At 51.8% G+C, this 16434-nt stretch overlaps 1 protein-coding gene across 1 annotated transcript in view; it reads left to right on the forward strand.

The window, feature by feature from the left end:
* Positions 1-15715, forward strand: part of WDR66 (WD repeat domain 66) — a gene marked incomplete at its 5' end in the record, with an annotated part of 17013 nt that extends 1298 nt beyond the window's left edge. Inside the window, 18 exon segments of the mRNA XM_010080642.1 lie at positions 186-294; positions 720-800; positions 1275-1352; positions 1806-1850; positions 2158-2276; positions 2278-2355; positions 2845-3027; positions 4796-5043; positions 5136-5284; positions 6043-6216; positions 6429-6613; positions 7112-7226; positions 7406-7569; positions 10025-10115; positions 10326-10469; positions 13101-13329; positions 14553-14654; positions 15600-15715. Coding sequence (XP_010078944.1) covers positions 186-294; positions 720-800; positions 1275-1352; positions 1806-1850; positions 2158-2276; positions 2278-2355; positions 2845-3027; positions 4796-5043; positions 5136-5284; positions 6043-6216; positions 6429-6613; positions 7112-7226; positions 7406-7569; positions 10025-10115; positions 10326-10469; positions 13101-13329; positions 14553-14654; positions 15600-15715 — 2410 coding nt within the window.
* Positions 15716-16434: the final 719 nt, after the last annotated feature.

Here is a 16434-nt window from a genome sequence, read left to right on the forward strand (position 1 = left end):
GGGTGAAATGGGAGAAACATGGGGAGGGGGTAAAGCAGCAAAGGAGCCAAAACCGAACCGAGGGCTTCATCGTCCCCATGTCACCCACGCCCATGGGATGCTGAGGCAGGGCTGAGCTCCCCCAGATGAAGCCCATCATGTCTCCGAGCTGTAATATTTTCGCTCCCGGGGACTTTGCTCCGCAGGATCCCGGTGCGCACCATCTTTGGGAGCCATCTGCGGGACGGCGTCAGCGCCATTGCTATTTCCCACGATGCGAAGTATTTGGCAACCGTTAGTGCTGGTACGGTGCAGGTAAAGAAAAGATCTTTTTGTTTTGTAGCCTTGTGGGATGGATCCCTGGAAGTGTCTCCCGGTGCAGCGAAGGGGAGGGGGGAATTTGGGTGGGGAGAGCAGAGGAGAGGTGGGGCGGGTTTGCAGAGCGCTGGCTTGGTTTTGCTGAGCCATTGGAAGGCAGACCTGGATGTCATTGAAGTGAACACCGTGGAGTTGAGAAAACAGATCTTAAGTTGGGATAAAAGCTTTTGACTCCAATGCACTTTCATTGAAGCCCTTTCTAGCAGCACTGCTGGAAATTAAGCTCCCTGCTGCCAGGCCATGCTGGGTATATCCTGCTCCAGCCTTTGATTCCCCACCATCCCCTGTAGCTGGAGGGTTCACCTGACTTCCCTGAGCTCCTAGAAAGCCACAAATGTCCCCTGGTTTCCCTTCTCTGCCAGAGAGTCTGTGTTTGGAAGTGGACTTTGCCCACAGAGACACCCGCGTGCAGCACAGAGCTGAGGCCGGAGTTCGGGTACCAGGTGAGCCATCGCAGCCGAGGGATGCAGAGCAGCTGGACTGGGCTGGACTGGGCAGCCCCACCCTCGCCTGTCCCCTCCATGTCCCCATCCAGTGCAGGGCTGCTGGGAGACACTGTCTGGGGATGGGAGGCAGGGTCATGCCTCATCCCTGCCGTGCTCCAGTGCAGCCGAGCATCCCGGGGCTGTTATCGCTGCTCCTGCGCTGCCCGACAGCCAGGGGACACGGAGGGGACCCTCTAGGATGTCCCCCACCACAGCGCTGGCACCAGCTGGGGCTCATGGCAGCAAAAGCCCATGGTCCCACCTCTTGCCCCTGCTCGCAGAGAGCACAGCGCTGGAGTTTCTCGGGGAATTTGGGCTCTGTTGTCAGTTCGGTGCAGGGGGTGAAGTGGGTTTTGGGTAAAAGCAGAGGTTCTGAAGGAAAGAATAAGCAGAAAGCTTGGTGTTAATGGGATTCTCACTCTTTAATTTCAGGATTACATCATTTTTAACCCTCAAAATCCCTATGAGTTTGTCAGCAACAGCAAAAGCCAGGTGATATTTTACCTGTGGGTAAGTAGGGACACGAGAAGTTGTATTTCTGGTGCCAGACATGTTCCCAGAGGGTCAGGAGGCAGCGAGGGCTGAAGAGGCAGATGTCTGCCCAGGCCGGGGGTTGCACTTTGCAGATCTGTCCCTGCCCTTGCCTCCCTCACCCCTCCCCGCTCCCTGCCCCACTACACTGGAAGGAGCTCTGGGCAGAGCATCGCTGTCCCGCGCGGGGTCGGTCTCAGCTGTGGAAACCCCTGCCTCTCCCACCCCTGCCTTCCCGCGGGCCCTTCGGGTGCCTTGTGCCCATCTGCAGCTTTTGGGAGGGGAGTGGGTGGAGGGAAAGGGTGGTTTGGGCTCTCTTGGAGCCTTTCTGTCCCAGGAACCCTGCTTTGGGCACCACGGCAGGGGACACGCTGGCACTGCAGAGCATGGTTACAAAACACTTGTCCGGGATGTTTTCTGTGCTCTCCCCAGGGCGACGCCGGTTTGCAGTACGGCGCGCCACTCCTGAGCAGCCAGGTGAGCACGGGGGGGAAGATGGCATAGCACCCTTTTGGCTTTTCTCCCGGCAGCACTGTCCCTTCCCACCCCCTTCAGCAAAAGCAGGGGCCACATCCCCGTCCTGTCCCCCTGAAGGGACAAGCCAGGATTGCCTGAGCTGAGGTCAGGAGGGGCTCTGTCCCCCAGAGACACCCCCCCACTGCATCTCCTCCGGGGGCTCCTGATGGTCCTGCCATGGGACAGGGAGGGGATGTCACATGCAGGGACCAAGCAGGAGCATCTCTGCTTGCGGAGGGGATGCACGGCCTCGCCGCTCTCTCTGCAGACCTTCAGCAGCGTGGTGGGATACTTCAGCCAGTCGGTTTTTCACTTTGACAACTCGCGAGCTCTGACGGGCACCTCGGCCGGGAAGCTGGTGGTGTGGGACGTGGTCAGTCCGTCGGCCCAAGCCGCTCAGCATGGAGGCCACCAAACTGGTGCCAGTGCAGAAGGACAGCATCACCGTGCTCACGGTGTCTGAGAGGTAACGGGGCGGCTGTTTTCGGTAGCTGTAGGTACAGCCTTTAGACGGTTCAGCTGATTTATGAGATATTGCTCTGGCTTTTTTCAGCAAGGAATTTTGCTGGGTGGGGAAAAAAAAAAAAAAAAAAAAAGGTTGAAAGCTCCTGGCAATGTGGTTCCAGCTTTGCTGGGGTGCCTTAGGCACGGGGTTGGTGATGGTCACGGATGGTGGAGGAGTCTTGCTCAGCCTCCTGGCCTTTGCCGGCAGAGGGAGCAGACAGCCACGAAACGCCTTGACAGCCTTGGGGACAGGGCAGGGGACACTGCAGGGTCACTGCAGAGCCTGGTGGGTTCTGCAGAGCCTTGGACGTTCCCCCTGCACATCTGTGGGGGGCTTTTCTCACGCACTTGTGTAGAGAAAATGCAAAAAGGGAAGTGATCTGATGCTACCCGAGGAATATCTGGGAATTCTCCATCGGTGCGTCGATTAAAAGCTTTCCCTTCCTTGCAGCTGCATAGTAACGGGTGATGTGAAAGGTCAGGTTAAATTCTATGACGGGCAGCTCCAGGTCCTTGCCTGCTACGGCCACAGCAAAATGGGTCCCATTCGATCCATCTCCTTCGCCAAAACCCCTCCTGGTCCTGCCAGTGCCTCCCCAGCCTGCCCCACCAGCAGCCAGCCCTCCGTCACCAGGTGAGCCCCCCTTTATAAACACAGGTGAGCCCCTCCTTTGTAAACCCAGGTCTCCTCCTGCATTTGCCCCCCAGATGTTCAGCTGAAAGCTGCCTCATGGGCTCCTGCATCGACTGGTGCAGATTTCACCCCTGTACTGGGGCTTCTGGACAGGACAGGGACAGGAGGCAGGACAGAGAGGGAACGTGCCCCTTTATACCCCTTCTCTGCAGATTTTTGCTTTTTGGGATATTTGTCCCACCAGACACAAGCAGGGGGGCAGCCGCTCTCTGCCTGCAGCCCCCAGGCATCTCCCAGCAGCCACCAGAGCCCAGGTGGGCTCCAGCAAAAATCTGAACTTGATGTGATGCCGTGGTGCAGGCGAGAGAAGCATTAACGTGGCACGGAGACGATCAGCTGGTCCCAGGGCTCCTCTGTCACGTACCCAGCACACCCGGCAGTGCTAATGCCGAGCCTCCAGCTCCTGCTGGGCCCCTTAATCCCCCCTCAAACCCCCCCTGTGGATGGTTATTTCCAGTTAGTTTTTATCAGGGCTGGGCAAGCTAATCGGGCCGTGACGGTGCAGAGCCTGCCCCAGCAGCGATGGGACCAGTGCTGGGTCACACCGTGGGGACTCCAGAGCTCGGGAGAGCCCCAGCCCGGTCCTGCCTCCTCTCAGCTCCTCTGGGTGATGTAGCTGTGCCTGGGGATTTATAGGAGATCTGCAGGCCAGATGAAGCTGTTCTGTGCCTCGATCCAGCCTGCAAACCAGATGTCTGTCACTCCTGTTAGGGCTCTCCTGGCAACGCCTGTCCTCAGCTGTACGTGTTTTCCAAAGAGCCACGTGGGACAGATTCCTCCCAGCCTGGAGCAGTGCCCTGGGGAACGGTTCAGTTTTCCCTGTCGGTCTCTGTTCTCTCATCCCTCTTCCTGTGTCGCTTGCAGCTGCTCTGGGCAGCACGAAAGGCAGCAAACCAACGGGGAAGCCTTGAGCCTGCTCCTCTCCCCAGGCTGGTGGGATCAGGCGTGGCTGAAGAGCCCAGTAAGGCACACAAGAGGCGCAGCATCCTTCAGATATGCACAAACCGATGGCTGTCACGGGCCAACTAGCAAAAGATGCTGCCGTTACCCCGCTTGTGCCATGCCCGTCTGTCTGTGCAGCTCTTGGGTCTCTGCGTGATCCTCTCTTGACCCTCAGTCCAGACCCTCAGTCCTCGGGCGGGCTGATGACTAGACATATTTGTTCTGTAACGCGCGTAATTATTCAGGCGTCTGCTTTACACATCACCAGCTATGCAGCGAGACCCTCTTCGCTGCGTTACGGTCGGTGCAGCCGAGCGGACAGGCAGCTGCTCTGTCTGCGGCGCGGGGCTGAAGCTGTCCCCTGACCCTGGCCATGGCAGGGCGGGTGACATGGAGCCGCTGACAATGGTGGCATGGAGATGTGTGAAAGGACTATTCAGAGTATCCTCAATCGCTCATTTGTCTGTCTCACACACCAGTGACTTGCAAACGGCCAGAGCTACCCAGATGTCATTCATCTCCTGGCTTGCCTACCCAAGTAGAAAATGGAACCAGCTCCAGTGTCTTCCAGGGGAGATTTATCAGGTCATGAATACAAAGTACCACCTGCCTGCCAGGTCAAAGAAGTGTTTGCATATTCCATACTGCAAAATATAAGTGTTTGTCCAACTAAGTCACCAAAAAGACACTAATGTGCAGTATGGCTTGGAGGGACGTGAGCCAGCCAGTCTGATTCATCAAATTCTGTTTCTCTCACACTAAACAGGAACTTTATCCTTTCAACCTCTGATGCAACCGTGCTCCGTGTTGCAACAGACGGGACAAACGTTGAAAAACTCCTGGAAGAGGCCAAGAAAGCTGTGAATGCCATCGCCTGTCACCCCCGGCGGGCTCTGCTAGCTGTGGGGAGTCACTGTGGGCTGCTGAGGGTGTGGGACTGCCAGCAGACCACGTACCTCGTCAGCAGGGTATTCACCGAGGCCGGCATCCGGTGCTTGTCCTACGACCCTGAAGGTATCCCGGCCTCATGACCTCCCCATGTGCCAAGGACTGGGCTTCCCGGGAGGGGTGGTCACATCATGAGAATTTTCTGGCATGCTTTTCAGGTTATTTTCTGGCCGCTGGCTTTACTGATGGGAGCGTTTACATCCTCGATGCCATTTCCCTTCAGTCCAGCTGCAAAGAGTTCAAGTTCTCGCACGGTCCTGTGACTCATATTAGCTTCTCTCATGACTCGCAGTACCTCGCCACTGCTGTAAGCTTGTTTTTTCCTCTCGGTGATTTACGTGTGTGGCTTTTGGTGGGACTGGGAATCGCCGGCCATCCTGCGAGGTCCAGCTGAGTGAGCAGTGCGGAGGCTGTCCCTCCCCAGGGACAGCTTCGTGACTCTGGAATGCTTTTCCTGGCTGGAAGAGTCACTCTGTAAAAACGTCACCAGGCACAGCGACTCCACAGACCTGCTGCTGGCAGTGTCCCATCGCGAACTGTAGTGACACGTCTGAGCTCTGCGTCCATCTGTAGGGAGGGCTGGAGTGGGGATTTTCTCCGGGCTGGTGCCCGAGGAAGGGGGGGTTGCTCCCTTGGTCTCATGTCTCAGAGCAGAAGTGTTGAAGCAGCGTTGAAGCTGTTTGGCACAGAGGTTGTAGCAGCTGGTGATGATCTGTACAAAGAAAAAGACTCCCCCCTTCATGCAGGGGTGCCAGGGCACAGCAGTGGGAAGCATCTTCCTTGTGATTTCTGGGGAGTCCCTGAACTCGATTTGCTGCCCCTCTGCAGGAACGCCCCCCAGCCAGCTGGGGTGCTCCGGCCAGGCTGAGGACCGCTGCGGTGATACCCTTGGGAGCAGCTGCCCCAATCTGACCCAGTGCTTTCTCCTGGCTGTGACTCTAACCCTCCTGCTGGGACTCACAAAATGGAAAGGGCCGAGCTAAGCCCAGAGGGGACGTGCAGAGCTGCCAGCCAGGGGACATGCACAGGGATCGCGGCTCATTGACCTTTGTGCTCTCGTTCCAGGATGAAAAATACTCAGTGACTGTTTACAAGAGAGTCCTGCAAAACGGGAGCAGATGCTGGGAACACCTCGCAGGGCTGCACTCCCACTACAAACCCATCCGGAGCATCCTCTTCGGGGTCCAGTTAGACAGTGATGAGCCCCGGCTGCTGAGCCTTGGGGAGGACCGGCAGCTGGTGAGTCGAGAGGGCAGAGGAGCTTTGTGATTAAAGCTGGGGCTGGACAAGGTCATCGAGAGAGACTCAGCTGGTTCTGCAGCTCCTAGACTCTGTTACTGGGGTCTGCTTGCCCTGGCTGCTGCGAGAGATGCTAGATCCAGTTAATCCGTAAGGTCCGGGGTGCTGGCAGACCACAGGGGAGTTGCTGTGTTTCCTTGTCTTCCCTCCAGGTTGAATATGACCTGAACAGCAGCAGCAAGGACAACTTGGTGGTCCTGCACAGGGACCGGGTGGAGCAGGTGGCTGTACCCCTGTGCTTGGCCTGGTACCCACAGCTCAGCACCGAGTCCTTTATCCTCACTGCCAACAACTGCTACAAAATGAAGCTCTACAACACAACAACAAAAATGTGCAGGTAGAGGAGAGATTCGGGACTACCTCTGCCTGGGAGCCCCATCCTGACTCTATGTTCTCCTCTGGCTATTACCTTCCCTCCTCCCACCCACGAGGATGTGTTTTTCCATCAGTGATGCAGACCCCGGGATGAGTCCAGGGCCCCCGGGTTGCTCCATCCTTGTCTCCACTCTGCTGTTCACTAACGTGCCATCTAGTAAGGCTGTGGCTGCAGCTGGGTCTCAGTCTGCCCAGCACATGGGACTTGAGATGCAGCAGTTGGACATTAGCTAAAGAGACAAGAGCCCACACGAGCAAAGCACAAGGACTGAATGACCCCTGAGCATCAAATTCCTCTCTTAGCCCCAGTGTGGTCCCTTCTAGCCAGGGACCCTGTCCTGTCCTCTCAGCCAGCAGTACGAAGCCTTTGCACCCACCCATATCTACCCATCCTCACCCATCCGGAGAGGGAAAATGTTTTGTGAGCCCTAGAATGGATGAAAATATTGTTTGCCTTTAGAAAGACTCTTTTGGGACCAACCTATGGCTCGCCATTGGAGAAGATAAAAATCCTCCCAACAGCAAACACTGCAGACCCCCAGAAATACTACCTGGTGTATGTTACAAAGGACAAGGTATGGAGCTCCATCTGCCCCCACTTATAGAGGTGGTGGTCCCTGGGGGAACTTCACTGCAGATAAAACCTTGCACAGGCTGTGGTCCTGCCTTAGAGCCGCATCAGCTCCCGGGAGGAGGATGCACGCAGCCTTCCCGGGGGATCCCCAGCCCTCTCAGGCTCCCTCTTTCCTTACAGGTGGGCTTGCAGATTTTGCCTGTCGATGGCAACCCCCACAAGTCCTCAGCTTTCATTTGCCACCCAGAAGGTGTTGCTGACCTTGCGAGCTCCTACGATGGACGCTACGTCTTTACAGCGGGGGGGAACGACTGCACGGTTATGAAATGGGAGGTCAACCTCAAGTGAGTACTGCAGGAAGGAGAAAGGAGTCCTGTTACATCTTTCCACAGCTGCTTGGCCAACACAGCTGAAGCAAATGTTGCCCAGCATTTACCCTGAGAATGGGGCTTTTGTCCTGAAAGCTCTCTGTTTGTGTCCAGAGTTGTCAAAGCCAGGTCTCCTCGGTATTTCTGAGCTTATCCCGGTGTACGGGGCGATGCTGCGCTGATAGATTGCAATGACCTGTCAGGCCCCGAGCATCTGGTGGCAGCTGAAACAGGAGGGATGCGCTTCTGGGGGGCCTTTGCTCCTCTCCATCTGATGGAGCCATAGTCAGCGGCAGGGATTCACCCAGCAGACCTCGCTGGCAGTGACCATGGTCAGTAAATGAGTGCCTGTAAAATCTTCCAGTTTGGGAGATGGTACCTAAATGGTGAGAAGTTGAGCAGAGGATTTTCTGGTCCTCGGGAGGGTCTGGTGGGTGTGATTGTTGGGGTTAGTCGGGGGCTCAGAAGAGCAGAGCCGGCTGCAGGAGGAGTGTACAGGGCGGCTGCTGGTAAAAAAGTGTCTGCTCTCCAAATGGGATAGGGCAGCATTTGCCAGGAATCCCCCCTGTGTTTGAAGACTGGATTTAGGACAAGCCACCTTAATCCTATAAAGCTTTGCTTACACGAGTAAATGGACTGCAGCAAATGGGGCGGCTGGAGGAGGGCAGGCAGCTTTTGCAAATGAGGATTTCCAGGCTCTGGCCCAGAGCGTCGGCGATAAACCCTGCCAGGCTTCTTCCGCCTTTCGCTGGAAGTGTGGGATTCCCCTCTGCCAGCTCCCTGGGGCAGCGGTGCCAGACGCGTGCTCCCACACGGCAGCGGGTAATGCAGCAGAGGCAGGATATGTATTTCGGTTTCTTTGCACGTCAAGAGCCAAAGCTGCTCGTTGCAATGTGCGTGCAGGGCAGAGGGCTCTCCCCTGGCCAGCGCGGCTGCCGATGCCCAGTAGATCCACGCGTACACTGGGAGGGAGCGGGCAGTTGCAAATGAGCTGAAAACTCCCAGCGCAGAGCAACCCCACACTTTGAGGACTCGCAAGGAAGCTTAGCCCGTGTTGGGGCTAGAAAAGGCGGATAGTGTGGCACGGTCTCTGTCCATCTGTGGCAGGATTTTTTTTTTTTTATCCTCTGTGTCACCTTTACTGTCTAGCACAGTCTCCTGGTTTCTGGCAAATCACCCCCACGGGAGCTGGCTTTTAGCCTCACTCCTATTTATGCCTTTTGGCGTGCGCATGAACCTGTGAAGCATTGTTGCCCCTCACCTTCCTAGGACAACGGCTTCATGGTCAGGACATGTCCTGGTCCTGCCTAAAACACTTCTTGCAGGTACCGCTTGCTCAAAGGAAAGCCCAAAGGGTGCGGAGCCAGCTCACCTTCGTGTGCCAGAACAAAGGAAAACTAGATGGGAAAGCAATGGGCTTATTTATTTTCTTTTCCACTTTGTGTGGCTTAAGCAGTCGGGGGTCAGAATAAGCGACATTTTAAGGAAGGCAATAGAATATAAATGATCCTGCTTTATAATGGTTGGCCAGGGTCCAGCCAACATTGACTTTCTATGTAATTTGTTTTCAGAGGAAAGCTCTTGATGAGCTAATTATCTTTTTATTGCTGCTTCTGGCATCTTGTGCATCTCCGCTGTGTTTAATACCCAAATAACTTAATTATGAAAAAAAGCATGAAGCTTGCAAAAAAACCCCAGTGGAAGCAGCGCTACAGAGGTGTGTGCGAAAGCCGCTGCCAGGCGTGGGGGATTATGTGGCAACGCTACCCCGCGATTGCGCTACCAGGCTTGGGTTCCTTTTCCATCTGCACAAGCCGAAGAGATTCTTTTGGCTCCAACTGCCTATGAAATTGAAACAAAGAGGTGGCACTCGGAGGCTTTCAGTGTAACGGAGGCTGCACCGGCGGCACAGTCACCCGCGACAGCTGAGGAAGCACCGTAATGGTGTGAGTTATTGGGGAGGAATGTGTTAGAGCAAGGAATGGGGAGCGTACGTTTGTGTGGTTTATTGCAAACACCAAGCCCCGGCCCATTCTGCATGTTCAAAATGCTGATCCAGCTAATTCATCTCCCTCAATGTCTCTATAAGGAAGCAGAAAAGCTAAATGCCAGACACCAAGCTGAAGTCCATGGAAAAGCTCCTGGCTCCCAGCCCTGCGCTCGTTCCACCAAACAAGAGGACCATTCAGTAATAATTAATTCCCACACTGTGCTATTGTATGTAAAACCTGGGTATGAAATATGCTGTAGAAGTGCAGGCTGATGATAAAATAGTGCATGGTTCAAGGCGGTGCTTGCCTTTCCTGCATTCTGAGGCCCGGGGATTTTATTTATTTATTGAAATTGTCTGTGAACAATGACCAGAAAGGGAAATGTGAAATCTCTCCTCACATGAACCCTTCCTGTACCCTCTTTTCTCTGCTTCTGCCAGTGCCTTGGATGCTGCCGCTTCCCTGGGTGGGGAGGACTTGATTCCATTCTACAACCTCCTGGACGGCGGCAGAGAAGGCGAATTCTTCAGGGTAATTATGCTCACCGTGAACGCTGTCCAGCAACATCTGCTGGAACTTTAAGATTCATTTATACAGGCCTGACATTTCTTTATGTTTTTGTCCAGCTCACCTTTAACAGCAATCTCATTGATATGCCTGTTAGTAAATCTTAAAAGCAGCCTTATCTTCTGTGCCTGCTGGTAACTGAGCTTGATGGTATCTTGTCTGAACCCCTCGCAGGAACTGGAAGACTATTTTTACTACGCACAGCTGCGCAGCCATGGTATCGATACGCTGGAGACCAGACAGGTGTCAACGCACATTCCCTTGGAGGAAATTCCTTCTGTAATGAGAGCAATGGGATTTTATCCATCAGAGGAAGAGGTTGGTCAGTTGTTTTTTCTGTTGTTATTAGAAAAAAAAAAAAAGAGCAAGACTGGTTGCATTTACCAAGTGTCCCAAGGGCCAGATTCTGACCATTGTCACTGTGGATGGCTCCAGAGCATATTTGCTGGCTTTCAGTGTATCTAACCTGGTCTGCATCAATATAGCGGTGGTCAGAATCTGGCAGCAAATTCCTCAAAAAATAATGATTCTTCATGAGAGAGCTGGGAAACCACAGGGGCAGGCTGAGCAAACCCGGAGCCTGATGGTTCAGAAGCGTCCAACCAAAGATGACCTCTGGGTCTTCTGGAGGCTGAGTGCTCTGCTGCCACTGCAGAGGTGGGTTTCTTCAGAAGGTGAACTGAGAAAGCTGAGGAAGGAATCTTCCTTCGGCTCCCAAGGGCAGCAGCCTCCAACTTTCCAAAGTCCATGGGCTACAGTACCTTGTGTGCAGGCAGTGATGTGCTTTGGGCTCTCTGTGACTTCCACTGTGACTTCCAGTGCTGGCCGAGCTGCTTCACACGCAGCATGTGGCCACGGGCTGAGTCCCTCCTGCTCGGATGGAGACTCAACCAGAGCATCCTATATACACTATAGCATGGGTGGGAACGTCCAGCTCCATGCACTCGCTCACGTGGACATTGACAGAGCTGCTTTTTCTTGTTCTGCCCGGGACTAATGAAAGAATGATTTTAGATGGAGACAGGAGCTTTTATTCTCGTGGAACTTCAAGCTCTTTCATAACTGATATACTCTGCAGAAACTCCCTCTGAGCTTGCCTTTCAGGTTGCAGCAGCAGAGCTTCCTATCAAACATTTCTCAAGAGCTTTTTAGCTTCAAATTTTGCAGCAGACAAAGGCATCTGATTTGATAAGGGTGCTGCTTCTTCCCCTTTTGTGGCTGTTTCCACAAGGCACTTTGTATTGTACACAAACCTCATTTGTAATGTTGTAACCTGGCAAAAGGGTAATTAAAGCGCATACAAAATTACCGAACTGGATGCAAAGAGATTTAAATAACAACCTCTTTGCACCAGCTACAGCCCTTCAACGCAGGAGGGGTTCTCCCAAGGGAAGCAGTACATCGCTGCGCTCCCTTCATCTGTCTGCGGAGGAGGCGGCGTTTGGCTCTGCCGTTGCACAGGAACCCCACAGGCTGCTGAGCTGGTGCTGGGAGTCAGTGCCGCCCCATCTGCCCGGGCACACTCACTGCCAGGAGAGCCAGCAGATGGGAGGCAGGACCTTTGCCACAGCCACCACCTCTCAGGCTTGCTTTGGAGCCCCCACAACCAGCAAATATTCATCTGAGCCGAGGCTGCTTTGCCCTTGTGTCAAGCTGTGGCGTTATCCCCGTGTACTCTGTTAGATCTTTTCCTTGGCTCATTACATTTTCACCTCCTGGGGACACAGAGAACATATTCCCCTGGGAAGCGTCTCTGGAAGAGTAACTGTTAATGCCCCCCCCCACCCCAAGTCAAAATGAAAACAGCATTTCAGGCATGGAAACAGAGGTGCTAGGCTGCTGTGAAACCAGGCAGCCTACTGTCTACTTCTCCAAGCAGGCAGGACGGTATTAAAAATACAGAGAGAAAGTTCATGTCTCTCTAGAGTATTTCAATAAAGGAAAAGCAGGAGAGGGAAAGCAAGGCTTTTAGGAATTGGTGTTTTTCTTTCGTAGTTCAGTGGGACTGGTATAAAACATAATGCCAGATGAGCCAGAGCTGAGTGAAAATGCCTGTTCTTGCCTGGCATGACATTCACTACAATGAGATTTGCCCTCGTCCCTGGGCTTCATTCAGTGGAAAAACTTGTGACACAAGGACAAAGGCTCAAGGCCGAATGCAAAATCCTCCCCGAGGAGATCTTGCATCATCTTCCCTTCCCGGGGAGCAGCAGCCCTGGTATGCGTTGGCACGGGGCATTCTCCCCCGTTTCTCTGCTGCCTGTGTATCTCCGAAGGGGCTGCCTCCTGGAGCACGAGGACAATGAAGGCACGGAGCAGATCCTGCCTTTCGGACACACATCTGCACAGCTGCCAGCTGGGCTGACTCACTGCGCCAGAGTTCAGGAAAACCACCAGCATCCAGCACGGCCAGTGCTTGTCCCTCTGCTCGAGAGAGGAGTGAGCGATCCAGCTGTGCAGGATGTCAGCCCCACTGAGAAAATCTCACATTTGGCTTGTGCAGCAGCAGAACTGCCCCAGACGCACGGCATGGGGGGAGATGGTGATGCCTGCCGGGGTGCGTACACACCGTGTTTCACGCATGCACTTTGTAGCGGGTGGTATATTTATTGTTTTGTGGTTTGTCTGCCCACCGCCCCCAGAGCTGGAGACACAGCTGCAGCAAAGGTACTGGTAGCAGCAGCTGAGCGCCTGTCGTGCAAACAGAGGAAATCCAAAATCTGTCACCCCCATCTTTACCTAATATTGTCACAAGAACAAGTGTGTAACCATTAGCCGTGTCCACCCTCAGCTGCTGGGTGCTAGCTCAACACTGGGAGATGGTGGTGACAGCTGTGGAACCAGTACGTGCTTGATTATGGTGCATTGGCATTCTTGAGGGTGGAAACTGGTCTGATGCTCTTCAAAAAGAAAACGTGTAATAATCATCTGTCTTGCCTTGATCTTTAGATTGAAGAAATGATAAACGAAGTAAAATTCAGTGAGTATGTGGACACTGGAGAACAAGTGACAAAAATCAATTTTGGGGATTTTATCAAGCTTTATATAAATCATCGACCTGCATTTGGCTTGTCAATGAAAAAAATACAACAAGCGTTTCAGGTTCTTGGTTATGATAATGAGAATGGAGACAAAGTTATTGACAGAGGAGACTTACTGTTGCTGCTTCAGTGCAGAGGTGAGTTATTTCTTTTCTAATATTAGTTTTATGCTTGGTAGTTCTGCCTTCAATTTCAGCATGTACTCACTGCAGCAAAAAATTAATCTGGAACTATAGCTTGGTAACCAGAGCAGGCGTGTGGAGCCACCTGTTTTAGGATTTTAAATTGAATAATCATGTCTATTGTCTCAGCTGCACTTATTTTACTGCTCTGGGAATCTCTCCTGGCCTGAAGTACCTTGTCTGTCAAATGATGAGTATGGATCTTGGCAACTTGTATCCTTCCAGCACACCCTTATCTGAACCACTGCTCTCTCTTCCAGTCACACAATCTCCAGAAAGGTTGTATAAAACCGAAAAGGAGGGGGACAAGAAAGGAGGGATGAAATTGGTTAGTCCTGGACTGAATCCATGTGTGAATGACTGAAAAGAGGGAATGATTTAGCTCAGCTGAATCAGAGGCAGCTCTGTAAAGGCGTGTATAAATATGCTTATGGCCGATGCCGTAAATAACAAACCTCTGTTGCCTTGCTCCTGTTGTAAGAGCAGGGAGATTTTGTGCAGCTAGGCATCCAAACAGGCAAAGGGTAACGCTGTTTCACTCAGTACACCACCTGGTAAAACTCCTTGCCACAAAGATCCTTGGAAACCAAGGATTTGACCGGTGTGAGAAAGGTTAGTTATTTATACGGATGGTGTGAACACCCATAAATAGATACAGACAGAGCAGTTTCATAACAGATCTATAACCTTGTGCTTCAGGGCATGAGCCAGCCACTAACTGCGAACAAGTGCTATGTCCAGGTTATTCTAGGATATTAGATCAAGGCTTTCCTGCACCTTCCTCTTCCTCCTCTGCATGGAAATAGCTCCAGCCACGGACATGGGGTGACACAGACTGTGGTCTGTCCTATGCCACTAATTCTTCAGTGGGAACAGAAGCTCAAGCCTCTGCAAGTGCAATGTAGCCTAACGAGCTGTCTGCGTCAGAATTTCTCCCTTTGATAAACATTTTTGCCTAAAATGCAATATGCAAGAACAATTTTCCTTAGGATCAACATTTTCCCGTGTTGGGATCATGCATTTCGATTGGTGATGTGTATCTGTGCATCTCAGAGAAGCTGAATCCTCTTTCAAACCATCCTGTTTCATTTGTACACTGTTCTTGTTTGAGTTGCCTTCTAGTTTTGGTGCTAACGACACCGTAACCCAAGAGGCTGGTTTTGCTTTGCTGTGTACAGGAGAGCATATGACGGAGGACGAGCTGGCGCAGTGTTTGACCACCCTGCTGGGCAAGCATCCTGGGGGAGACGAATCCGAACCGGACACCTACGATCCCTCAGGTACAGGATTAGCATTCCACATGGCACAGAAGCAGGAGCGCTTCAGTTCCCAAACAGAATAATTTAAATTGCAAACCCATTACCCTGTTAGGCCAAGAGCTGTCAAAAACGCTCAGACAGGATTGCAAAAATAGTCATAGAGCTATAGATTGTCCTTCATCCACGCAGCAATTGCACGGGTGTAGCTAAAAATAAATGAACAATGAAATATAACTGGGACCTGACAAGATTACACTGCTGTTTATCTGCTGGCGTGGAACTGGAATTAGCAACACACAGTGGAAGGTTTACACGCCAAAATCCAAAGGCAAAAAGGAATCCTACGATATGCAAATCGCAGTGTTGATTTCATCCAGGCGGCAATGCCCCTTGTAAGGGAGCTGTTGATAACCACCGTGTTTGTCTACAATTTATGTCCCAGTCCACACCAGTCTAGAACAGCAAATGCAGCATTGATTTGAGCCAACTGGCATCGCCTGTTGAAATTGGAACTGCTGGGAAGTGCCATATTTTTGTACAACTCATGTCCCCATCCACAGCAGTCCAGAACAGCACCTGGTTAGGGCCACTGGCCGCATGCATCGAAGGTGCAGCTTCCGAAGGGAACTGCCTAGCACTGCAAAGCAACTCAAAATCCCTGGATTCCTTGGGATCCTGAAATCACATCAAATCGCCCGAGTGTAAATATTGCGTCTGGCCCCTTGACCCCTCTGAGGCAGGCAGGGGTCTACTTGCAAGGTGAGACTCGCAGCCTCAGGGATTCGACAGATTCAATCTCTGATACGAATGCATCAAGTATTAAGCTAGCAAACCAATACTTTTTCATGATTACTTTGTACATGTTTAAAAGCATTCCGCCCACTTACTGCTGCTCATTTTTTCTGATCTGCAAAGCTATTTTTACATTGCTATTGTGTGTTTTGTGTTGTTGTTACTGTTCTCCAGGTGCAGCAGCTTTGACTGAAGAACAAATTCCAGAGGAAATCACAGCAGAGATATTCACTGACATTCTTGGCTTACCTATTGCTGAACCAGGAAAAAAAGAGCAGGAAAAAAAATAAGAGAGATTAATATTTGGTCTACGAAGACACCGAAGCATAACTGCCACAAAGTTTTCTACTTGGAGAGATGAATATTTGGTCTACGAAGACACGTAAGCATAACTGCCACAAAGTTTTCTACTTGTTCCCACTTTGCAGTCTCCCCTCCTCAGATTATCTTCAAAATGTGTATTTTGTGTTTATTAAAAAGTAAAGATTACATAGTTTCATATTAATCAAACTCTAGCATAAGCCCCCAGTTTAGCACAAAGTTTTCTACTTGTTCCCACTTTTCAGTCTCCTCTCCTCAGATATCTTCAAAATGTGTATTTTGTGTTTATTAAAAAGTAAAGATTACATAGTTTCATATTAATCAAACTCTAGCATAAGCCCCCAGTTTAGCACGTGCTGCAGACCTGTGGGATCAAACCTATGTAGGGAAGCACTGGAGTGGCTCTGAAGAGTGAAGCAGTAGCTGCTGCGTTGTCTTCTTGCACTGACCACCCCTTCCTCACCCTCTTGGCTGGAAACCTCCTAGAATTAATTTTATGTGGGTTTATGCCAGATGCAGTCTATTTTCATTATGTTAAGACAATATTTATTTGGGAAACCTGACAGCAAAAGAGCAATGTAAAAGTATTGTATTGATTCAATTCATTGATAAATGTAGTGTACAGCATGCTTGGATAGGTTAGAATGGATTTGTAATTATAAATCCAGCGGACCTCAGTAAAGAAGGG

The sequence above is a fragment of the Pterocles gutturalis genome, unplaced genomic scaffold (assembly GCF_000699245.1).
Source record: "Pterocles gutturalis isolate BGI_N339 unplaced genomic scaffold, ASM69924v1 scaffold27954, whole genome shotgun sequence".
NCBI classification, from domain to species: Eukaryota; Metazoa; Chordata; class Aves; order Pterocliformes; family Pteroclidae; genus Pterocles; species Pterocles gutturalis.